Source organism: Muscardinus avellanarius, assembly GCF_963383645.1.
Source record: "Muscardinus avellanarius genome assembly, chromosome: 4".
Lineage (NCBI taxonomy): Eukaryota > Metazoa > Chordata > Mammalia > Rodentia > Gliridae > Muscardinus > Muscardinus avellanarius.
This window is the reverse complement of record NC_137789.1, coordinates 131,976,556-132,001,237: the sequence shown is the minus strand read 5'-3', so window position 1 is coordinate 132,001,237 and position 24,682 is coordinate 131,976,556. Positions and strand designations below refer to the sequence as shown.

The window sequence follows — 24,682 nt, the reverse complement described above, 5'->3', positions numbered from 1 at the left end:
GTCGCCTACGTGGCCTCCGGAGCTGCAGGTCCTAGCTGAGGACTCGCGTCCCATGCCCAATCGCCAAAGAGTTAGCCGTCAGCCCAGCCTGGCCAAGTCAGGAATGTGCGCGCTGCAGGGCCCAGCAGCGAGATCACCCGCTCAGAGAGTACTGGAAGACCTGTCCTTCGGGATTCCCTCGGTCATTTCCCGCGGGTCTACAGGTTCCCGAAGGTCAAGGAGGTTGCCCCTTGGGGACTCCGGCCGCTTGGCTCCCCTCCTACAATTCCCCAAGGAGTAAGAGCCTCAGCGATTGGAGCATGCTATGCCAATCAACCCTAGTCTCTGCCCACGCCACCGCCGGCGTAAACTGCATTGGTTGCATCAATACCGGCCTCCTATAAGATTCTCTTCTTGGATTGGTTCATAGAACCCTCTCCCGCCTAGTCTTTTTCGTCAGAAGCTCATGATTGGCTAACCGCGTTGCCAAGCTCCGGACGCGGCACGCCTATTGGAGGCCGCGGGCCCGCCCCCGCCAGCTCGGTGAAGGTGAGCGTCTCCTCCAGTCTCTGAGCCCAGACTCCACAGGGCAGCTCCTGGAGCGGAGTGAGGTCTCCTGGAAGATTCCTGCTCTGTCACCATGGCACCCCCGTCGGTCTTTGCCGAGGTTCCTCAGGCCCAGCCGGTCCTGGTCTTTAAGCTCACAGCCGACTTCCGGGAGGATCCAGACCCCCGCAAAGTCAACCTGGGAGTGGGAGGTAAGGATGCTGTGCCCTGGAATGTGATCAGCGTGAGAGTGGACCAGCCCTGGGCAGGGGGACCGTGGGAGGGACCCAGGCTGGCGCTTCTTGGAGCTGGGGATCTAGGAGACCGGGGATCCGCGAGGGTTTCCTTCACCTTGCCCGTTTTACAGATGGGGATGCTGCGTCCCTGGGAAGGGAAGATGTGTCCAAGGTCACGCAGAACAGGTGTAGCAGCCAGGACACACACTCAGCCTTTATGATTCCTCCATCCTGTGTTCTTTATCCTCCTAAGCAACGGGACATCCAGGGATTGTAAAGAAATGAAGAAAAACGGGACGCCTCCTAGGCTTGGAGTCCTGGTAGCTGGAAAATGTGTTGGCCCTAGGGAGTGTTGATCTGGGTCGGTTAATATTTAAGCGACCTCGAAGTATCCACTAGGTACCTTATTAAACTTTGTAGAGAAGACTAAGTCTTGGTTTTGTCTTCAAGAATGTAAAGGAAAGCGGGTGTTACACACTAGAGCTGGAAATGCTTTGAGATGGGCTAATGTTGCCTGGGGGATCTGAAAAGGTGGGTCTGGCCCTTCCTGGTGTTCTAGGAATGGGTGGAACCGGTGGAATGGAGCTCAATTTTCACACATCCTTGTCTTCATATCCTGGGCCTTGTACAGCTCAGAGCATAGGTCTCAGTTTACTTATCTACCTAGAAGAACATGTGTATTGGAAAGTCTCAGAAATTCGTTTTAAACGCTAACCTTTTCTAGCCAACTTGTTATTGCTAGTGCCTTCATTTGGATATTTGGGACCCCACAGACGTGTCTTTAATTTGGGTTTTGCCAACATACAAAAGCCAATCAGGGGGATGAAAATGAATAGAATGTCCTAGACGTTCTACGGGAGCAGGTTTAGAATAAAAGGACCAGACATTCTGAAAAGGAAAAATGGAATTGTTTTGTAGCATAGGGTGACATAAAGAGAATTCAGAATCAGGCTTCTCATAGAGAATGTTTGCTTCTGCTTGTTCAAACCAAACCAGAAAACTTCACCAAGGAATATGGGGTGAGGTAAGAAAAATCATTTATTTTTTATGACTTACTGAGGTAATGTGACTTTTTAGCAGGTAGCATAGTGGATGAAATATTGAATGATTGTCTCAAATTAAATTGGAATGGGTACCATTTCAGCTTCTAATTTAAATCTAATGTAGAACATCTCAGTATTTCTTTAAGGTGAGATATTAGGAACTAACATTAATATCAAATATAACTATATCTTTTTAAAACCTTAGGTTGCACTAGCTTAATCACCTTTGAACCATCTTACAGGGTTTTTGTGAAGAGTCAATACATTTAAAATGCTTAGAACCATGTCTGGCATGTAAGTAGAAGTTATGTAAGTGTTAGCTATTGTTGTTTTGATGTTTCTTTGAGTGGGTCTCAAAATATTTTGAATAAAAGATTTCAGCTCAAGAAACTGAAAAATGAAATCATTTATAATATTGGCTTAGAAATAAGTTGCTCATACAGAGAAAAAGCTCCCAGTTCAGGCAAGAGGTGATCGGCTCAAAATCAGTTTAGAAGGCCATCTCACATGCCTTTGGCATGTGTTCCAGGAGCCCAGGGGTGATGAGAAAATGAATTATATACGTCATTTCATTTAATGTCATGGCAACTCTGAAAGGTTGCTTCTTACTATTGCTCTTTAGAGATAAAAAAGTCTAAACCTGGAAGGAAGATGCAGTTTGCCTGAGGTGTGGGACCACAAATTGGGAGTGCTGGGATTCCAGCCAGGTCTCTCAGGCCCCAGTTCTCTATTTGGGTTCCTTCAAATGGTCTAGGAGCGGCCAGTATACTGTAGTGGGAGCCAGGAGACGTGGGTATAGGCCCAGTGCTAGGGTCCAGTGACCTTGGGACGGTTACTTAACATCTTCACAACTCAGTGTGTAAAATGAGGACCCAGGAACAGAATGACCTCTAGTAAAATTCTACTCTAAAATTCGACTCTACCAAAAGTCTACTCCATGATTCACAGAAATATTGTGTAGGATTTTACTGGCCTTGTCAGTTGACTGGGGAATAAATGAGTGATTAGGTGTGTGATATGTACATGAAAGTTGTTTTATATGAAGCTGGTTGTGATGATTCACACTTGTAATCCCAGCATTTGGAGGCTGAGACAGGAGGAACACAGGTTCACGGACAGCCTCAGCTGCGTATTGAGGCCCTCTGCAACTTAGTAAGATCCTGCTTCAAAATAAAGAATGAGAAAATAGGGCTGGGTGTGGTAGCCCAGAGGTAGAAGGCCCCTGAGTTCAACCCTCAGTACTACACACACCAAAAAAAAAAAAAAGGAGAGAAGAAAGTTGTTATATATAAATGTTTTTCATTATCACTGTGATCCATCTTTTTGTGTATGGCAGGTGTTCAGATTAGGGTCTAATTAGAGTAGAATAAAAAGTCTCTTTCCAGCTTTAGTATTCCTAGCTTTACTTATATACACCCCAAAGTATATCCTTCACGAAGGAAATGTAATTAATTACTGACATTGGAAAAGATGCTTTCTGGGTGGTGGGGGTGGGGGGAGAAAGCATCATTGGTTTCAACGAGGCCTGTACCCAGGTCTCCTGGCTTTTCCCACTACAGTGCACTGGTTGCCCAGACCCTCTGAAGGAATCCAAAACAGAACTGGGGCTTTAGAGACCTGGCAGGAATCCCAGGAATCCCAGTTCTCCTACCTAGTGGTCATATGATCTGGGACAAATCAGGTTCTAGGGCCACTGGACATTTTTAGGAGAAAGTGCAATTGTAATCTCATTAGCTAGTTTCTGCTTGGAGATAGCTTCCCCAGAGAATTTTGCTGTGAGGAACGTGATATTTTCTTTGTGGTTAAACAGAGTATCACATTTTCCACTGGTAAGCACAATGCATTCTGAGTCGATTATTTTAGTACTTCTCAAAGCTAAAGACTGAAGTAGCTTTAAGGCAGAGAGATATGGATCCAAACCGATACGGCTTGAAGCAGGAAATTTCTTTAAGGGGTTCAGTCCATTTTTTCATGTAAGGTTAGCTTTGTTTTGGCCCAGATAAACTGTGCTTGCTTTGATAATTGTTGTTTTCAGTGTGGGTTTTTTTGTATCGTCAAATACAAAAAAGTGAAGTTATGCTACATCGGGTGTTTCTGGACCCCTGGCCCTCTCTCCCTGTATAGTTGGAGAAGGGTCTTAGAAGCATACCTGCATTGGCTCTTGGATGAGGATGGATGAGGGAAGTAGAGATCTTAGGAGGATGAGGGTGACAGTGGATCATTTAATTCTCTATGTTTTTCCTTTCCTTCTGCAAAGCAAGACCACCCAGCCCTCCTTTAACCTGTGTGACTCCTCTCAAAGTGCTTATGCCCAGGAAGAAGGGCAAGGTGCGTGGAACTCTGGAGAAGAGTGCTAATGAGAAGACCCCTTTTATGGTCCCCTCAGGCTGCTTGCGTTAGGCTTTCTCTAGATATTTCTTGTTCTTAAAAAATTATCTTATTTACCTTGTTATTTTTCTAATCTTGGGCAAATTAATTTAACCTTTCTGTCTCAGTTTCCAGATCCCTAAAACAGATATCACAGTATCTATTTTGTAGGTTGCCACAAGATGTAAATGAGAGTAAAGAACTGTAAGGTAGGCACAGTGTCTTGTATGTACAGAATATTTAGAAAATCCTTGTTAGTATTGTGGCTTTAGTTACCATCGATGTCTACAATTATGAAACCTGTCCATCCTGGACCTCTTCTATGAGTGCCATTGATCTTTTCTTTTTATTCCCTTTGTGTTCTATATCTTGACTGACTCTACCACCAACACTCATTATCCAGCTACAGGAAGATGTTGGAATTTTCAGCTACCCTTTCCCCAGTCCTACATCTATTTATTTGGTCATTGGATTCTATCTTTACTACCTTATAAGTTGTTTTTGACTATCTCCCTTATCTTTATCCCGACTGCCACACCCTTAACTCGGGACTTCATTATTTCCTTCTGGATTATTGCCTAGCCTTCTGGCTAGACTTCCTGTCTCTGTCCTCTCCAGGTTATTTTCTGTGGCGTCACTCAAAATGCTCCTGCTGAAATGTACAGCTGTCAGTGTTACTGTCTTGCTGCAATGCTCTTAGTGGTTCCCCATTGGAACAGAAGTTCCTTAGCTGACTCCAAGACTTTGAACCACGTCCTGCTATTCCTCCACAGAGCCTAATTCCAAGTCATGAAAATGCAGATCTCCAAAAACTTAGTGCACTCCAGGTCCCTAGGACCTTGCATAGGCATCTTTCTGTTGAATGCCCCTTCTTCTGTATCTACCTTTTGAATTCTTATTGATTCACATTTCATTCTCTGTTAAGTTGACCCTGACTCCTCAGAGAATTAAAGGCTTGATATACTATGTTTCCTGGAAGGTTGATAGAGTTTTACTTATCTTTTCCATCTCTTTGTAGCTTCTCCTACCCAGTACCCAGCTCATGATAGATTTAGTAAATCCTTGCTAAAAAGAAGGAGCAAATAAGAGAAAGAGGAACTCACAACACACAGGAATAAAAGCAGGGTGAGAAAGAACCATGATTGTTGATAATATTTAACCTGTCTTACTCCAGTCACCCACGAGAAATCTGTGGTTCTGCCTGGTTATGTGAAGCCTTAGGAATACATCCAGAACTGAACCTGGGAGAAACTGGGCATTGAAGAAGGACGCGGAGGTCTGAGTTTCCCAGTTTGTCTTGTGCATAGACACAATGCCTCTTTTCTCAGTCCTACCGTCAGGTAATACTACAGGATTTTTCTGAGTTTCACGGAGTCTATAGTAGTGGCAAGAACAGCATTACTATGGCCTTTTCTTTAATATTTTATTTGCAATATATTACTTATGAATGATATAAATATAAACATACAGCAAAGTTATATTATATGGTGTATATATATATAACAACCAAACATAGACCCAAAACATAATAGAATTGGCTTTTCTTTTTCTTTCTTTCTTTTTTTTTTTTTTTTTTGCGGTATTGGGAATGGAGCCCAGGGGCATTGTACCTCCAAAGTACACCCCTAACCCTTTTAGTCTTTTATTTTATTATTTTATTTTTATTGTTTTAGTCTTTTTTTGTGTGTGGTACTAGGAATGGAGCCCAGGGGCATTGTGCCTCCGAGGTACACCCCTAGCCCTTTTTAGTCTTTTTATTTTTGAAACAGGGTCTCACTGAGTTGCGAAGGGCATCACTACGTAGCTGAGGCTCTCTGTGAACCTTGATCCTCCAATCTCCACCTCCGGAATGCTTGGATTACAAGCATGTGCCACCACGCCTGGCTTAGAATTGGTTTTTCTACGAACACAAACTTTTGTACATTAAAATAAAGAATAAAAATAGGGCTGGGGGTGTAGAATGCCCCTGGGTTCCATCCCCAGTACCGCAAAAAAAAAAAAACAACCCAAAATTAGTATCATTTATGTAGTCTAGACATTAAGCTAAAGATGAATAGCAACACTCTTTTGGAATGGCCTTTTTTTTAATTTTTAAATTTTTTATTTGGTGGTATTAGGGTTCCTAGAAGCCCTTCTATCTCCGGGCTACACTCCCAGACCTATTTTATACTTTTTTTATTTTTGGAAAGTGTCTCTTAAGCCAGAAGGGCTGGCTTCGAACCAGCGCGATCCTCCGGTCTCCGCCTCCCAAGCGTGGGGATTACAAGCCTGCGCCATGCCTGGCTTGGGATGGCCGCCTTTCTAAGCAGTAAGACCAACACAAAAGACCTTCTCTTTGTAATTGTTTTCCATGAATATCAGCCAGTTTGTTCACCCAGCTGTTCGCTGGAGGTGATACAAATACCATTTCTGAAAATTACATTGACTTTGAAAGGATGAAGATTTGGCACTATTGAGCATATATTCACAATAATGAGATGCTGCTTCCAAAAACAATTCCCCAAAAGAGTTCCACGAATATGTTTTGAACAGTGGTAGCATTGTGTTTAGATAGGGTTGATCTGCTTCAGAGATAGCTCTTACTTGGAAGTAGTTACTTTGGTGTGTATTTAAAGAAATCAGATCAGATCCTTCCTTGTAAAGTAGGCGTTTTGAATCTGTTGTGGGCGGTGGGGAAAGATGGGCGGCATGAAGTGTTTTGAATTGGTTGGCTGCTTAGCCGCTGTGTAGGGCAGGGCTCTGCCTTGTTTTTACTCCTAACTTGGTGTTCCTAAGGTTTGCACATGTCATCTTCTGTGGTAGAGTTAGCTGATAAAATAAGATACAAAATTCAAAATGATCTTAGACATTTTTCTTGTTGTATACCTTCTGACCTAGCAATTTTACGTTTATAAATAGTTCCCATAGAAACACTGATGAACATGCATAGAAACAAAAGAGCATTTACCACCGTGTTTATAATAGCAAATAATCGAAAGCAGTATAGTTCATAAATTATGCATGGAAGAGAATACTATTTAGGTACTAAAATATGTTGCAAATGGCTCACACTTGAAAAATTCTCAGTTGCGTCTATAAATAAAAGAAATGCAAATTAAAACTATCCTGAGAGCTGGCCGAAGTGGCACACACCTGTAATCCCAGTACTTGGGAGGCTGAAACAGGAAGATTGCAGGTTCAAGGATAGCCTCAGCAGATAGTGAGGCCCTGTTTCAAATTAAAGAATAAAAAATAGGACTAGGAGTGTAGCTGGGAGGTAGAATGCCTGTGGGTTCAATCCCCAGTACCAAAAACAAAACAAAACAAAACCTTACCTTGAGCTTCTATTTGTGCCTCTATACTGGCAACAGTTCACTCAGTGGGTGAGCTGTGGGGAAGCAGGCATTCTTTTATAGTACTGGTGGAAATGTAAATTGATGTGGAGGGCAATTCGGAAATATCTGTCCATACTACATATACACATACTCCTTGGTCAGCTTTTCCATTTTCAACCCTGAACCTTAAATGCACATTTGCAGACATGTTAGATGACATTTGTACAAGGTTGTTCATTAAGATAGTTTGAAGAGCCAATAAATTAAACAACTCAAATGCTTAATAAGAAATTAGCAAAATAAAATATTGTTCATTTATCAGCTAAGCGCCAGTAAGAAAGAACACAATATAAAAAGATCCCCAAGCCAGTGGCACATTTGGGAGGCTGAGACTGGAGGATCACAGGTTTCAGGCCAGTGCACAGTCCCTTAGTGAGACTTTGTTTAAAAAGAAAGATTAAAAAAGGGACTTGGGGGTGTAGCTCAGAGGTAGAACCCCACTGGGCTTAATTCCTGATACCACAAAACAAACAAGCAAACGAAACATCTTCAAGTGGCAGAAGCAAGGGACTAAACACTGCAAGGTACATTATACACTCCTTTTGTATGGAAAGAGCACGCGTAAGAAACTATTTGCTTGCGTATGCTTAGGAAAATTCTAGAAAGATACAAAAGAAGCTTAGCATCAGTTGTTACTTGTGGAAGGAGGGATTTGGGGACTAGGTAGAAAAGGAAAAATGTGGAATGTAGGTATGTGAACTCAAAGTTACTGGAATAGTTGATGAAAGATATTAGTGACATATCTTTCACTAATGGGGAAAAGCATGTTGAAAATCTTATGTATACTAAGGACCGTATTTTATAAAAGCATATGCCCACAGAAAATAAAGCTGGAAGGTTGCACACCTATGTTTTCATGTTCCTTGTATTAGAGTTCTGTGATCACGTGTTAATTATAATATTAATTATTTACTTTCTGGACTTTTCTGAATTTCTTGTGTTGTTCAGTAAATACCAGTTGTTCAGTAAACAATGACCAGTACTCTAAAATATGATGTTTTTAAAGTCAAGAACTAATGTTGGGCAGAAATCAACAAGATAAAATTTAGAATTACTCTAAAATCTTGTTTCAGTTTCCAGGTCACCTGCATAGCTTTAGGATTGTTGGAGACATACGTATTTGGGCAGAGCAACAAATGATCTCTATCAGGAATTTTACTAGGAGATTATTGACGCGGGTGCAAAGCCAAAGCAGCTGCCCTCTAAAGCCGAAATCCTAGCATATTCTGTAGAGTCGTATGGGGGAAAGTCAGTGATAGGCTATTTCAGATTGGCCTGAAAATACTTTTAGTGTAGAAGAAATGCTTAGAATTTTACCATAAAGTAAGATTAACTATTGTTAAATAAATAAGCTTAGCTCAGGGACAGGCTGGGGCAGATAAAGTGGATGAGCAGTCAGTGGTAAACACTGGCTGATGTCAGTACAGAGGGAGAGGACACAGATGTGTTTAAATGGGTCCTTGGGTAATTGGAGTCCAGTTGCTGGACTCTGCTCGCTGGTGTTTGCTCACTGTCCATCCCATTTCCGCTTTTTTAGGGTAAGAAGAGGAGGTGAGCCTTCTCCCAGAACTCCATGCTTATGTTTGAAGGTGCAGAGTTCTTGTGAAGTGGCTTTTTTTTTTTTTTGCCGTACTGGGGACAAAACCCAGGGGCATTGTACCTTGGAGCTACACCTCCAGCCCTATTCTTTAGTCCTTTTTTTTTGAAACAGGGACTCACGAAGTTGTGAAGGACCTTGCTGAGTAGCTGAGGCTGTCCATGAACCTCAGTCCTCTGGTGTCTGCCTCCTGAATGTCGTGATTACAAGCGTGCACCACCACGCCCGGCTATGAAGTAGCATTTTTCAGAGCTCTCTTGGACATGCAGAAGGAAGAAGATTGCCAGGCCACTGGGCGTAGAGATCTCAGTGCATTAGTAGTAACCATGCAGCGATCCAGGCATGTGGCGCACGCTTGTAATCCCAGTACTTGGAAGGCTGAGACAGGAGGATCGCAGGTTTGCAGCCAGCCTCAGCTACTTAGTGATGAGGCCCTCTGCAACTTGGTGAGAACTTGTTTCAAAATAAAGAATAAAAAATAGGGTTGGGGATGGAGCTTGGAGGCAGAATGCCTCTGGGTTCCATTCCCAGTACAGCAAAACCAACCAACCAACCAACCAACCAAACAAACAAAAACACCTAGTATCCACACAGCATTTTTGTTTGTTTGGTTTTTTTTTTTTATGGTATTGGGGATTAACTACTTCTGAGCTACACCCGCAAACCTTTTTATTTTTTACTTTGAAACAGGGTCTCACTAAGTTGCAGAGGGCCTCACTAAGTTGCTGAGGCTGGCCATGAACCTGTGATCCTCCTGTCTCAGCCTCCCAAGTCCTGGGATTACAGGCATGCATCACCACGCCCAGTTTAACACAGCATTTGTAAAACATTTTTTAGTTCACAGAGTGGATTCCCTTCCACTCTCTTACTTGACCATGCTCTGTGAGGTCCCAGTTTTACCTCGGTGTACTATTTTTTGGAGGGCACATATTTGAGTTGTAAGTTCCATGAGGAAAGCTACCTATACCTCCTTCTGTGTGCCTGGCACTTAGCTCAGGTACCCCAAGTAGGTACTCAGCAAGTGAATGTGCTTCACGGCGGTCTTGTCTCAGCTCTGCCCTGGCAGACTTCTGGTAGAATTCTCCCTGTTCACATCCACCCTCTGACTTGGATGAAGCCTGAGACCCCTCTGTCTGCATCTCTCTCCTGTGCTCAGCATATCGCACAGATGACTGCCAGCCCTGGGTGTTGCCGGTAGTGAGGAAGGTGGAGCAGAAGATCGCTAATGACAATAGCCTCAACCATGAATATCTGCCCATCCTGGGCCTGGCGGAGTTCCGGACCAGAGCTTCTTGTCTTGCCCTTGGGGAAGACAGCCCAGCTCTCAAGGAAAACCGGGTGAGTTTGGGGTGAGGATATTTTTTTCTCTTTAAAAAACCATGAAAGTTAAGGGGCTGAAAATTTAATTTGTTTTAAGGTAATAAATGTCATGTCTAGTGAACTGTCAAAAAATAAGGGTTTAAGTGGTGTGAGTTAAGAAACCTGAATAACTTGGCCGTAGGCAAAGCACAGCTTCTGTAGTTGTTCAGTGTTGACCAGCATAAGAGACTGGAGTTCTAGATTCAATTCTGCCACTACTAATGACTACAGGAACGTCATTTAACTTCCTGGTCCCTACACATACATGTTAGAAAAAAGACTTAGTTGTAGCTCATTGTCCTATAAAGAACACTTGCATAGGGGTGGTCACCTAAGGGGGCTTCCCTGAAATTAGATGTAGAATTTTTTTGTGTGTCTACTTATTTTGCAGGAGGTTGATTTTCAAAAGGTCTTTGTGGGTCCCCAAAGCCACCAGTCTAGATGTTCTCTGAAGTCCCTGCCAGTTATTAATACTTCTAGCCTCAATCTCAGAAACTCATTTAAATGCTTGTGTGTATAACTAGAGACACAGGGAAGAAGAGCATGTTTGGAAGCAGCCGCAGTGAGGGAGGCTGTATGTGTCAGGAAGTGGTACGGGCCAGATTCTTGGTTTTGTAGGAGTTCAGAGGAGAAGGAGGCCCCTGGGGAGTTTGTGAATGTGGCTGTGCGTCAGAATCACAGTTTTGTAAAGAGTCTGTAAACTGGATTCCATGGACTCTGCAACACAGCAGTTAAATCAGTCTTGGAAGGCACAAGCTCCTACCCTCCTCCTTTCCCTCCCTCCACAGGCCTATTTTTTAAAAGCTTCCCAGGTGGTTCTAAAGTGCAGCCAGGTGTGAGAACCACAAAGCACAGATGAGGAGAAGCCGGAGGGGTATTCCTTTTGATTGGGAGTCTACGTAGAGACATGCCTGTTTGGAACTTGGAACCTCAGAGAGGCAAGGCAGGTTGATTTTGGCAGGCAAAAACTCTGCAGAAGTTTTTGCAGAGGAGTTACCCAATGAAAGTGCTGTTTGAAGAAGATAAACCTGGCTGGACGGGTGGGAAAGGGAAGAGCTCAGGTTTGGCAATAGCGCAGTAGGAGTTGGGCAATGTAAACGAGCTGCTCTCGTTTGTTCCCTGGGCCACGTCGTAGAATAGCCTGCAGTTTATGCATTGAAGGGACCACATGTTGGAGTCATCTGAGATCTTCGTGTGTTACTTGCAGCAGGTTTTTCCTTTTGGGGACCATGTGACCCAGAGGCCCTGATAAGCAGAGTAGTCGGACAGAGTAAAGGGTCCACAGGTGTAACTTGCACGTGTCAGGTGCAGGGAGGCTCTGGTGAAGGTCTTGGAACTCTGGGCAATGCTTATGCACGTAACCTAATTCAGCTTTTAATGGATTGGTATGCAAGACTTACTTGCCTCCAGGAGCTGAAGGTGTGTAGGTAGAATGTTAATAGTATAAAGATGTCGGGTTGCATGGGGAAATTGGTCTGTCAATCAGTGTGTTCCCAGGGAGAGGTTGGAGAATCCTAATGAGGTTGGAAAGTGGGGAATTTTGGCAACTAGGGGACCTATCCTTAGAGACAGTACAGGTCTGGAATTCTTTCCTGACAAATGAAAACAGAGATTCCATGTGGGAGAGCCACTTCCTTGGAGACTACATTTCTTATAAAGTTACCATGTTGGCAGATACTTGTTCCTCTGCCTGTTCATCCCCGTTTTGACTGTTAACACTGCAAAACTCTGGGCTGTTGCTTGTGGCCTTGACCTGGGAACACAGCACTCCTTCTTAGTCCAGTTCATCCTATCTTGTGGTTTTGATCATGGAACAAATTTAAATGCCAGTCTTCATGACAGTAAATATCCGAAGATCCTTTTCTGGGTTGGTTTAGGATATTCTCTTCACATTTGTTCCCCCTTAGGCACCTGTTGCTTCTCAGCTCTGAGCCTTTCCTCTTTCCCTGGAAGCCCTCCCCATCCCCAGACCACGGTCTTAGTTCAGCTTTCTAGGATCTCATGTAGATTTCTGTATCAGCCTCCTCATTGACCTTCCTGCCTCTAGTTTCTTCCTCATTCTAGTACATTCTGCACACTGTAGCTGGAAAGGTCTTCCATAGAAAAAAAAATGTCACCTGCTGTCCACCCATCCTGCACAGGAGCCCATTTCCTACAGAGCAGAATCCAGGCTTTAAAGTCTTTATCCTGTTCTTCCAGTTGCTTGCCCCCACCCCACCCTGTAGGCCTCCGGGCATCCTCAGAGCCTTGCTGTTTTCCAGCCCCATCAGACTCTTTCATGACTAAGCCTTCGCCTAGCTCTGACTCTGATTCCTTCTGCTTGGAATGCCCTCTCTCACTTCTTCAGCTCCCTAGTCCCCGCCTCCAAGACCTTTAAGACCTGGCCAAAGGTCACTTTTATGCTGAATCCTAAGCTCTCTCAGACAGGGGCAGTTGGTTGAGTCTCCAGAGTTATCACAGGATAACAGTTTGGGTATAACAGTACTTACTGTGTTTACTATAATGTATAGTTTCATAAGGTTTTCTTTCTCACAAGACCATGTTCTGCAAGTTCATGGCTAGCTCATTTTCCTTGCAGATCTTCAGCATTTAGCCACCAGCCTGGGACCTCGGAGGTTCCCAGATGTTTGAATCCATCATTCCTGCACTCAGCAGTGTCAGTCAGGACAGCACGGCACTGTACCAGCTGCTGGAACCCAGTAGAGACCAAACATTCAGAATCCCTGCTCTCAATTTTGTGGACACAGACTATGAGCATAAGGAAATACTATATAAAAGATGACAAATGCTCTTAAGATGGTCAGGCTTTGGGGGGGATGGGAGTGGGGGTGGATTCACTTTTAACTAGGGTTGTCAGGTTAGAAATGCAAATATTTGAGTCAAAACTTGGAGATGATGCCTCAATGAAAGAATTAACCACAAAATGACAATCCTGTCTTCCCTTAGTCCATTCTCCTCAAGATTTAAGTTGCTGGCTCCTTCACCCATTTTTGAGGAGACCTGTTTTCTAGGCTCCTCACTGCTTTTTATTACTTTTCTACTTTTAGATCTTAGGATCCAGACCAAATGTCCATTTTTTTCAACTTCCTGCATAGTAATGTTTCAGTTTCTGAAGTTACTGAGCCACTATACTTAGTCATTGTAGGGCTCATGGGCCACAGCTCCTTGCCACGGGCCACAGCTCCTTGCCATGAAACCACATCCTGTCTCTTGCTTTGACCATTGCCTTTATGAGACATGGGTCTTTTGCTGTGGCTCATGTCTTTTCCGCATCGTCATCTTCAGCTAGTTTAGCTCATGTTTACGTAGTACCTTGTGCCGTGGCCCTGGCCCTGAGCAGTTCTGGCCAGTGATCCTGTGGCTCACAGTGAAGTTATGACATCAGCAAATTGTAATCTCAGGCAGTGGTCCTAGTGTCCAGCAGTTATGTACTGACATTTGCAGTAGGCACAGTAGCTTCACACCAATACCTGGATTTCCGTTGCTCTGGATACCCCTGCTTAGCCACCCAGGTTCATTTTCCTGGCTCCTTGACAAATTTGGAAAGCATTTTTTTGATATTGCTGTTTTTTCTTTATTACCAAGTATACGATCATCTTGGGCTCTGAATTAATTTGCAAAAAATCAGTTCCCCAAATGACCAAATTTTGCCACATTATTGACCCACCCAAAACTGTTTTCTGTTAACCACTGATATGTAGAGCTACTTGTGTTTTGCTGAAACCATAGTGTTTAAAATATTTTAGAGAATAATTTCTTAATAATTTTAAATTCACATATCACATAATATTTTAAATGTCCAGAAGTGTTCATGTTAAAAAAATGAGTATTTCTCTCACGCACATTTTCAATCTTGCCTACTGATGTTCTGACTTTTTGTGAGTTTGTTTTCTGGAGTCAGGGAGAGGGTGAGGTTAAGTATTAGAAGCTAGGTCTCTTATATACTTTCGGCACTAGTCTTATGGTAGATTTTTTTTTTAAAAGATTGAGGAAGCTTTTTTTTTTTTTTTTTTTTTTTCTGAACTGGGGATGGAACTCAGGGGCATTCTACCTCCAAGCTACACCCCAGCCCTACTTTTTATTTTGAAACAGGGTCTCACTGAGTTGCAAAGGGTCTAAGTAGCTGAGGCTGTCCTTGAACTGCAATCTTCCTGTCTCAGCCTCCTAAATGCTGGGATTACAAGCGTGTACCACCATGCCCAGCTGAGGAAGCTTTTCTTTAGGAAGATGTTTTTTTTTTTGGCTTTTTTATAATGGAAAATTTCAAGTCTATACAAAAGTGAGGAAAATAATATAGTAAATGAATCCCCAAATATCCACCACCTAGCTTCAATGTCATCTGTATATGTCAATCTTATATAAGGTTGACCCATTATCAAAGCTGGATTTAGTTTACAGCAAATCCCAGACATCTGAGTAGGTTTTAAAAATTATTAGAAGTTTTTCAAATAACACATGAATATATTCTTTTCACTAAAAGAAAAGAATTTATAGATTAGGCCATAGTCCCTTTGACCAGAGTCCCACATTCTAGACCCCTTTCAAGAGTTGCTGCTGTTAGAAGATTGGTATGCGCCCTCCTTTTATTTAGATGGACTTTATCATGTCATCTTTTTCTTTCTCTCTCCTTAATCCTGTAGACATATTAGGCAACATGTAATTTATGACAGTTCTCTATTGAAAGAGTGATGCCAAGACTTAATTAGAACCTCAAAGGAGCAGAATCAAAGATGGATAGGCAAAGTGGCAGGCACGGGATATAGTGACCAGACCCAGCACGGAAAGACTTAGATTAATGCCCAGCCCGCCACTCGCCAGCTGTGTCCTTTGGCAAGCCATTTCCTCATGTGTGAATTGGAGGTTTAGACCTTACTGTACAGGGCATGTGAAGATCAAATGAGAATGCATGCAAAAGCATTTTATGATAGTAAAACATAGGACTTTAATTATTGCCCATATTAGGTCACTAATAGAAGGGAAGCTAAGGAGAGGAAAATAGTATTTGCATATCACCTTTATTAAGGACACATAAATCTGAGTTCTAGGAGATGGAGGACCACAGATACACGTCAGTAGCAATCAGCACTACTGTTCTATAGGCTTCAGTTGGAGGGCAATCTTGAGCTGGGTACTGAAGAAATGGGTTTGCCATGCATGGCACTTGCTATGTGCTTTAAGTCTGTCCTCTACCTCTGTGTTCAGAAGGGATGCTTCCCCTAGAGTCAACCTCCTTCATCGAAGACCTGGGCCTCCTGCTCAGGAGCGGACACTGAGAAGGGTGCTCCATCTCTCTTAGCCTCACTTGCTTTATTTGTATATATGAGCAAATAATAGGACGTTTTCATGTAGTTGTTGTAAAGTTTTGTTCCCTTTTTTCTGCTGCTAGTTATTGAACCCAGGGCAGCACACATGCTAGACTAATCACTCTACTACTGAGCTATAACCTCATCCCCCGGGCAAGAGGTTTTAATGAGAAAATACAACTAAAGGGCTTAGCACAGAGCAGGCACAAAATAAATGCTCATTAATACCTTATTTTGATAATATAACCCAACCTCACGCTGGCCACCTTTGCCTGCTTCTTTTTCAGGTAGGAGGTGTGCAGTCTTTGGGGGGAACAGGTGCACTTCGAATTGGAGCCGAGTTCTTAGCAAGATGGTACAATGGGACAAACAACAAGGACACACCTATCTATGTCTCCTCACCAACCTGGGGTGAGTCTTTAAGCTGTGGGGAGATGAGAAGCTAGAGAGAATTATCCTCATGACGCTCGCTGATTACACAGGAAATGTAATCCAGCCCCGCAACAGCTGACCTGTGGGATTAGTTTGAGTAGTGGATTATAGCAGAGTGCACAAGAAACCTAGTGCTCAAATTCAGCACTCTTGGTTTATGTTGAAACACCCTAGAGAAGGCATAAAATGTGGATACAGGAAGTACCACTGTAGTAGGATGTAAGTTTGGCATTAATGTAACTGGTTTGCCTTGTTCTTGATTACGATTTTTTATTTGTCTATATCTTAACTCTTAGTCTCAATGATGCTTAGTGGACATGGAGTCTGGGAGGGTCCTGGAAGCTGACTTGTATTCTTTTTAATAATGCCTCCCTGAAAGTGCTTACCATGTTCCCCCTTGGCCTGCAGAGAACCATAATGCTGTATTTTCTGCTGCTGGTTTTAAAGACATTCGGTCCTATCGCTACTGGGATGCACAGAAGAGAGGACTTGATCTCCAAGGTTTCCTGAGTGATTTGGAGGTGGGTGATTTAGAAGGAAAACTAAAGGGAATTCTATGGTGTTAGGAACCATAGGGGAAGTCTCTGGCTGAGTTGCTAAGTGAGAGTCTGAGACATCTTCCCCCAGCCAGATCGTGGAGTTTGAAAGAGCACAGTGGCACGTGAAAGCGTGCGAGACTGTGCTTGCCCTTTGCCCTTTGTGGCTGACCTCTCTGTGGCTGTGTCTCCTGATATCACTGTAAGTGTCACAGCTGACAAAGCTTCCTTCTCCTCAGAATGCTCCTGAGTTCTCCGTCATCGTCCTGCACGCCTGCGCACACAACCCAACTGGCACCGACCCCACTCCAGAGCAGTGGAAGCAGATCGCCTCCGTCATGCAGGTACCTGCTCCTCCAGGGCATCTCCAAGAAGTAGCATGTGGTGCTCAATGAATTCAAAAGCAAAACTTGTTTACTGAAGACTTTAGAAAACAGGGAAAAGTGCATACAGAGCCCAAACTCTGGCAGTGGTGTTGGTGGCAGCAGCAGGAGGGGGTGGGTGAAGAAGGCATAGGTGGGTGGGGTTTGCAGGGGCAGAGAGCAGAGCATGGTCAGAAGCTCTAGGAAGTGAAAGCATTTTTTTTTTTTTTTTTATATTTGATACTGAGGATTGAACATAGGGGAATTCTACCTCCAAACTATAGCCCTAGCCCTGTTTTTATTTTTTATTTTGAGACAGGGTCTTGCCAAGTTGCCGAGGGCCTCACTAAGTTGCTGAGGCTGGCCTTGAACCTGTGATCCTCCTGCCTCAGTTGCCCAAGTCTTGGGATCACAGGCCTGCAGCACTCTGCCCAGACTGAAGGTCGTTCTTCCTAAGGCCTAGAGTTCCATGTGGCGAGAGAGTGAATAGGGCTCTGCCCTTTGCCGGGGCATTGGACTTCACTCTCAGGGCCTGAGTGAGCCAGGGAAATCTCTGACGTCAGGGAGTGTCCTGAGTGTAGGTGCATGGTCTTAAGGTCACCCCGATTACACAGTGGGGAATAGATCAGAGGGAGGCAAGACTGGACAGGCAGGGAGAGCAGTTAGGATGCTATTGCCCTGATCCAAGTGAGAGCTACTGGTGACCTGAATAAAGTGGGTGGCTGTGGGGAAAGTCGATGCAAAAGGATCTTGGAGCCATCGGGAGACAGGACCGATAGAACTTGGGGTGTGATTGGATGTGGGGACGTGCTGCAGAGGTAGCAGGCAGGAAGCACAGTGGTCTGTGCTTGGACAGTTCAGGGAGGGAAGTGGTGTCCACTTAGAGAGGGATCACTCAACAGGAGGAGCAGGTTCAGTGGGGGCACTCTTTGAGGTAGTAAGAGCAAGATGAACAGAGACCCATCCGCCCGCTTCGTCTTGAGTGCCTGGTTGGGGTCCCTGCGGTGGAGGCAGGCCTTGGGAATGCCAAGCCTTACCTGCCAGACTGGGATTCACGGAGCAGAATCCATTACCCATGCCTCAAAGATACGCCATGCTGGCAAATCTGCATCTTGACGCTCTAGGACAATGTACTGCTAAAAACAAGGTTTACTGACATTGTTATGTTTGTGGGTTGGCGTTTAGCAGATATAAAGTAGTGGGTGGGTGAGTGGGAGAGGACATAGATAAAAACTAGGAGAAAGGTTCAGTGCTGGGAATCCTTCCAGGCGCCAGACTGGAGAAGGAAGGCCGCACCTGAGGTTGGTTCCAGGTCTTTCCTGCCTGACTTGCTTTCCTTCCCCCGCAGCGCCGGTTTCTGTTCCCCTTCTTTGACTCGGCCTATCAGGGCTTTGCATCTGGAGACCTAGAGAAAGACTCCTGGGCCGTTCGCTATTTTGTGTCTGAAGGCTTCGAGCTCTTCTGTGCCCAGTCCTTCTCCAAGAACTTTGGGCTCTACAGTGAGTTGCGGCCCCGCTTCCCCTCTGCTCCCTTTTCATGTCCCCCTCAGCAGCCAAGCCTGATTCTCACTCACCCTCTCTGTAGACGAGCGAGTGGGTAACCTGACGGTGGTTGGAAAAGAATCTGACAGCGTCCTGAAGGTCCTTTCTCAGATGGAGAAGATTGTGCGAATTACTTGGTCCAATCCTCCCGCCCAAGGAGCACGGATTGTAGCCTTTACCTTGTCTGACCCGGAGCTCCTTAAAGAATGGTAAGGGGCTTGGAGCCTGATGTACGAGGGCTAGGAATGCAGAACTCTAGTTACCCACTTACATCTAACTAGCGCTCTTCCTTTACTTTGGCAGAGGCAGGACATAATTACTTTAACCTCTTTGAATGTCACATATTTCTCTAAAGGGCTGATACCTATCTCACATGTGTGTGGCACAGCGCAGGGGAGGGGGCGTTTGGTGAATGGCAGTACCCTACGCTCCTGCCACTCTCTCTTCCCTCCCTTAAAATTGGAAAACAGAGAGGAATGGGTTCCTGATAGGATGAAATATCCAGCTTCAAGGCATAGTAAGAGACTAATAAGAATAATAATAAAATAGAACAGTTATAACAACACACTATAGTAAAGGAATTTACTATAAACATGAATTATATTCCAAATTTTTCATTTAATATTTTCAAGCCGGGCGTGGTGGCGCACGTTTGTAATCCCCGCGCTTGGGAAGCTGAGACAAGAGTAATGTGCAGGTTTGAAGCCAGCCTCAGCTACTTAGTGAGGCTCTCAGCAACTTAGTGAGACCCTGTTTCCAAATAAAATATAAACTAGGTCTGGGAGTATAGCCCGGAGGTAGAAAGCCTCTGGGTTCCACCCCCAGTACCACCAAAAAAAAAAAATTTTTTTTTTCAGATCACAGTTGGCCATGGATAACTAAAGTCATGAATGGGGTTAGGGGGCTTCTGTATTTTACCATATTTGAGAACAGAGTGATTTTTATGTAATAGCTAAATCTGCAATCTTTAATTAGTCCTGATAAAATATCCTGTCTGCAGAGGCATTTCATTGCAGCCTGAGTTAAAACACTAGTGGTTTCCATTTAGATCCTATCAGTAAATATAGTCCTTGCCTTCTGCCTACTAACTCTCTGGTCTGTTCAACTGACTGTCCAGGCATCCATATACCATAATAGGCAGGTTGTGATACCATTTTCAGCTTATAGTCTGAATTCCAGGGTTTAGCCTAAGTGTTCATGTTCCATCTCTCCTGTTTATACTGGTATTGCTATTGCTTTAGGAAAGACAACGTGAAGACGATGGCCGACCGGATCCTGACCATGAGAGCTGAGCTCAGGGCCCGGTTAGAAGCCCTCAAGACGCCTGGGACCTGGACTCACATCACTGAGCAGATTGGCATGTTCAGCTTCACTGGGTTGAACCGTAAGTGGCCCTCCTACCTCGAGCACGCGTGCGTGCGCTTGTAGGTGAAACACTCCTCGGTCACCGGTCATGAGGTCACCTCTGTGAGCTGTCACCCACTTGGCCTGCCATTACTTTGCGTAAAGACAAATTAGGTTTCTCGGTATGTCTCACAATCTCCTGAGCTCCTTAGGACTCAGAAGAACATTGTTGTGGTTTATTGTACTGCCCCATAACCACAATATTTACATTACTGTAGGGTGAGGGGTGACTCAGAGCCAGCTGGGAGGTGACAGGGTTTGTAGCTTGGAGCCTTGTTTTATATGAAAGGTCTCTTGTAAATCTTCAGGTAGTTTTTGGTTTTACCTTAATCCTGAGTGTATATATTACATGTGATTACTCATTATGTTAGTCAGCATCATGTTACTCTAATAAGTACCTGAGATAATCAGATTATGGAGAGAAAAGGTTTATTTTGGCTTCCAGCTTTGGAAGTTTCAGTCCATGGTCATTTAGCCCGGTTGCTTTAGGATCTGCGGAGAGACAGCACATCATGGTGGGTAGTGTGTGGTGGTGGGGGGGAGAAGAGAGAGAAGAGAGACAGACAGACAGACAGACCAGGGTCCTATAACCCCCTTCACGAGCCTGCCCCCACCCTCAATGACCAGAAGACCTTCTACTATTCTCTACCTCTTTCTTCTCTTCTTGGTATGTCTCATGATCTCCTGAGCTCCTTAGAACTCAGAAGAACATTGTTGTGGTTTATTCTCTTCTTTTCTCCTCTCCTCTCTTCTTTTCTTTTCTTGTTTTTTTTGTGGTACTGGGGATTAAACCCAGGGCCATTCAACCTTTGAGCTATACCCCCAGCCTGATTTTATTTTTTATTTGGAAACAGTCTCACTAGTTTGCTAAGAGCCTCACTAAATTGCTGAGGTTGTCCTTGAACCTGCAATCCTCCTGTTTTAGCCTCCTGAGTATTGGGACTACAGGCGTGCGCCACCACCCTTAGCTATATCCTACCTTTTAAAGTTTCCACCACCTCCCAATAATGTCAAACTGAGGACCAAGCTTGTAATACCTGGGCCTTTGGGATATTCCAGATCTAATTTCTTTATAGGCCTTTTGTAGTCTCCAGGTATTGCCTTCAAATAGAGGTCGCGAGCTGGGTGCTGTGGTATGTACCTGTAGTCCCTGCTACCCAGGAAGCTGAGGTGGGAGAATTGTTTGAGCTGATGAGTTCAAGATCAGACTGGGTAACGTAGTGAGACCCCCATCTCAAAAAAGCAAAGCATAGCAAAGTAAAGAAAGGGTTATAAAGCTATCTCTCCATTTCTTGAATAAGAATTTAGATTGGTAGTTGGAATTAAAAGCTGATTGAAAATCTAGTGGAGAGCCATGAAAAATTTTGATCAGCCATTAATAGGGCCTATCAGTGCTCATTAATCCCTTCTGATGATAGAGGATTTATTTATTGTGGTACTGGGGATTGAACTCAAGGGCATTCTAACTCCAACCTATACCCCCAGCCCTTTTTATATTTTGTTTTTGAAATAAGGTCTTGCTAAGTTGCCAAGAGTCTTGATAGTTGCTGAGGCTGATCTCAAAACTGTGATCCTCCTGTCTCAGCCTCCCAAGTACTGGGATTACAAGCATGCACAGTGATGCCTGGTGAGGATTCTTTAATTTAGTAAGTAATTCCTGAGCATTTACTGGCCTCGTTGTGAGTCAAATGGTACAGATGCAGCCGCTCACCTGTGTCCTGGGGACTTTACCAGGCATGTGCGCTGGGTTATAGGTGGAACATTAGAGGCACCAGAAGGTAGTAAAACAAGGCCCATCAGAACGCCAGCTTGAAATGAGCTCAGAGAAAGCCAGGGTAAATAAATATAAATAAGAGAGGTAATAGAAATGTATCCTATACTCCTCAAAATACTTTGGGGTAAAATGAGGCTGTCCAAGGAAGTAGAAGTTAGCTATTAGGTCTTCTTGTGACTGTAGAATGGAGAACTAGTTCACTTGAGTACAAGTTGTTCTTACACAACTGTAAAAAATATTAATTGTAAGTGCTGTGTGCACGTATGGCATTGTCAACATGATTTACACTATGATGAGACTGTATAGCACCAATAAAAGCACATGATAAAAAAATAAACCACAATTCTGGATTTAAGACTGTTGAAAATATTGTGATGGAAATGGTCTTTAGTAGTAATATTCTTGTGTGTGTTTATGTGTGTGTGTGTGTGTTGGGGGGGAACCGGGGTTTGAACCCAGGCTCGGGGGCATTCTATTTCTGAGTTACACCCCTAGTCCTCTTTTATTTTTGTTTTGAAACAAGTACTCACTGGGTTTATGAGAGTCTCACTACTCACTGACTCTGTCCTTGAACCTGTAATCCTCCTGTCTCACCCTCCCAAGTACTGGGATTACACCCAGCTTTACTAGTAATATTCTATCCTCCTACTATCCAGGATAGGAAATAAGTTTTATTATGGATTGAAAAATGAGAATCTACCTGTGCTGATAAAACAGAGGCCACATCGTTGGCACTTACATCCTTGGCACTTCTTGACATTTTTTTAAAAAAAAGTCACTTGTCATTTATTTTTTATTTATTTATTTATTTTTGGTTTTACTGGGGTTCCTGGAAGCCCTTCTACCTCTGGGCTACACTCCCAGACCTATTTTTACATTTTTATTTGGAAACAGGGTCTCCTAAGCCAGCGCGCGCTGCTGGCTTCGAACCTGCATGATCCTCCTGTCTCTGCCTCCCAAGCGCGGGGATTACAAGCGTGCGCCACCATGCCCGGCTTTGTCATCATTTTTTAAAAATGCTTTTGTAAAAGAATTGTTTTTCCCCTCTCTCCCCTCTCAACATTTTATTAGGAGAACATAGGAAAATCTTGGAGGAATCGAATAGTGAATCCCCATGTACCCGCCACGTAGTTTCTGCAATTTTTTTTCCTTTATTACCTTTCATCTGTCAGAACCAGGGCCTTTTGCCCAGACTTCACAATTGTACTTTAAGAGATCCTCTGGAATTGTACTTTAAAAGATACCTTGGAATTATAGTACAAAAATTTGCTTATGTGGATATTGGCCATTTTCTAGGAAAAGAGTCAATACCTTCTACTGGCCTCTTAAACTGTGACATTCCTCTCCTCCCCTAAGTAGAGGAGTCTCATTTTTAAAAAACAAACAAACAAACTTGGAGGGGGGGCTGTAATGACAGCTTTTTCTCAGGCACAATCTTTTACAAACAGTGGCATGCCTATGGCCCTGGCTATGAGCTTCCTGTACCTCCTTGGATGACTGTCATTCACATGGGAAAGCCTGTCAGGGTGACCTCTTATAAGTATGGCGCCACCTGATTGTGCCACTGGGGCCCTGGTTGGTCAGGGTGACTTCTAATGCTTCCTGTGTTTGTTTGTTCAGTAGGTTTGTTTGGAGGGGGATGTGGCAGCACTGAGTCCGGAGTCCAGGTTTTCTGCTTCACAGAGGGGCAGTGTAGCCTTGCATAGAAGAGTCCAGACTGGGCCTTAAAGTCCCACATTTATCACTGACCAGCTGTGTGACCTTGGGAAGGCCCTTCTATCTGACCTTGGGGCCATCTCTGTTCCCCATCATTGAAATGGGGATAAGGTTGTTACCACGATTATTGAAGTGCTTGAAACACTGCCTGGTACATGGTGTTTGCTCCTTTGATTCTTATGATTTTATTATTCTTAGCTCAAGTCCTCATATTGACAGTGTCTTCAGGGGCAGAGATCCACTAGGTTCCTGTCATGGATCTGCAATAAAACGAAACTACTGTAGGGATCATGGCATCCGGACAGTATAGGCAGCCCCTTTCTAGTTCATACATGTTTCTGCAAAAGTGGAACCCTCCTGCATCCAAGAGGGAGGGCTGAAAAATAAATGAAGATCTGATGGTGCCTGGTCAGAGAGTCTGTGTAGTTTTTGGCCTCCTGGTTCACTCACAAAGAATTTATCAAGTACCCGATGTAGGGACCTTGTCCAACGTACTGTAAAGATGAAATGTCAAAGGGAAGTTGCTGGTAGGTGCCTAGGGATAAGCAAACAGGTTAGGGAAGAAGGAAAGAGAGCCCTGTATAACCAGTTCTTCATATCAGTGTTCACCAGTCTGGTGGCTATTTTTAGTTGTTGATAGAGATGTCTTGGTGAAAGTAATGTGCTTAGTTGGAAGGTATTCCCAGGTTAAAATTCCCATCTGTGGTAGTCATACTGAACTTCCTAAGGATTAGAAAGTTAACTAATAGGAGTGCTTCCCAGAGTCTAGTGACCATATGTTCCTATTTTTCCGTTGAACAAAATAGCTCTTTTTGTTTTGTTAAAAGAAAGAACAAAAACTGTAATTGTCCTATAATCACTGAACCTCCACTGGTGAAAGGAGACGTGCCATTCTGATCCTATCTTCTTTGGGTTCCCAACAGCCAAACAGGTTGAGTATCTGATCAACGAAAAGCACATCTATCTGCTGCCAAGCGGTCGGATCAACATGTGTGGCTTAACCACCAAAAATCTCGATTACGTGGCTACCTCCATCCATGAAGCAGTCACCAGAATCCAGTGAAGAAACACCATCCCGTCCACACCACCGAAGCCAGTCCGTCACGTGTGTCC

General features: G+C 43.9%; 1 protein-coding gene across 1 annotated transcript; it reads left to right on the top strand.

Moving 5' to 3' along the window:
* Positions 1-619: 619 nt before the first annotated feature.
* On the top strand, positions 620-24,632 carry GOT1 (glutamic-oxaloacetic transaminase 1; the record flags this gene model as incomplete). Its single annotated transcript, XM_080693689.1, has 9 exons — positions 620-737; positions 10,299-10,480; positions 16,092-16,215; positions 16,645-16,757; positions 17,012-17,116; positions 18,483-18,633; positions 18,719-18,884; positions 19,917-20,059; positions 24,493-24,632. 9 exons carry the CDS (start codon positions 620-622, stop codon positions 24,630-24,632), a joined length of 1,242 nt encoding a protein of 413 aa, XP_080549815.1.
* Between the last annotated feature and the right edge of the window lie 50 nt (positions 24,633-24,682).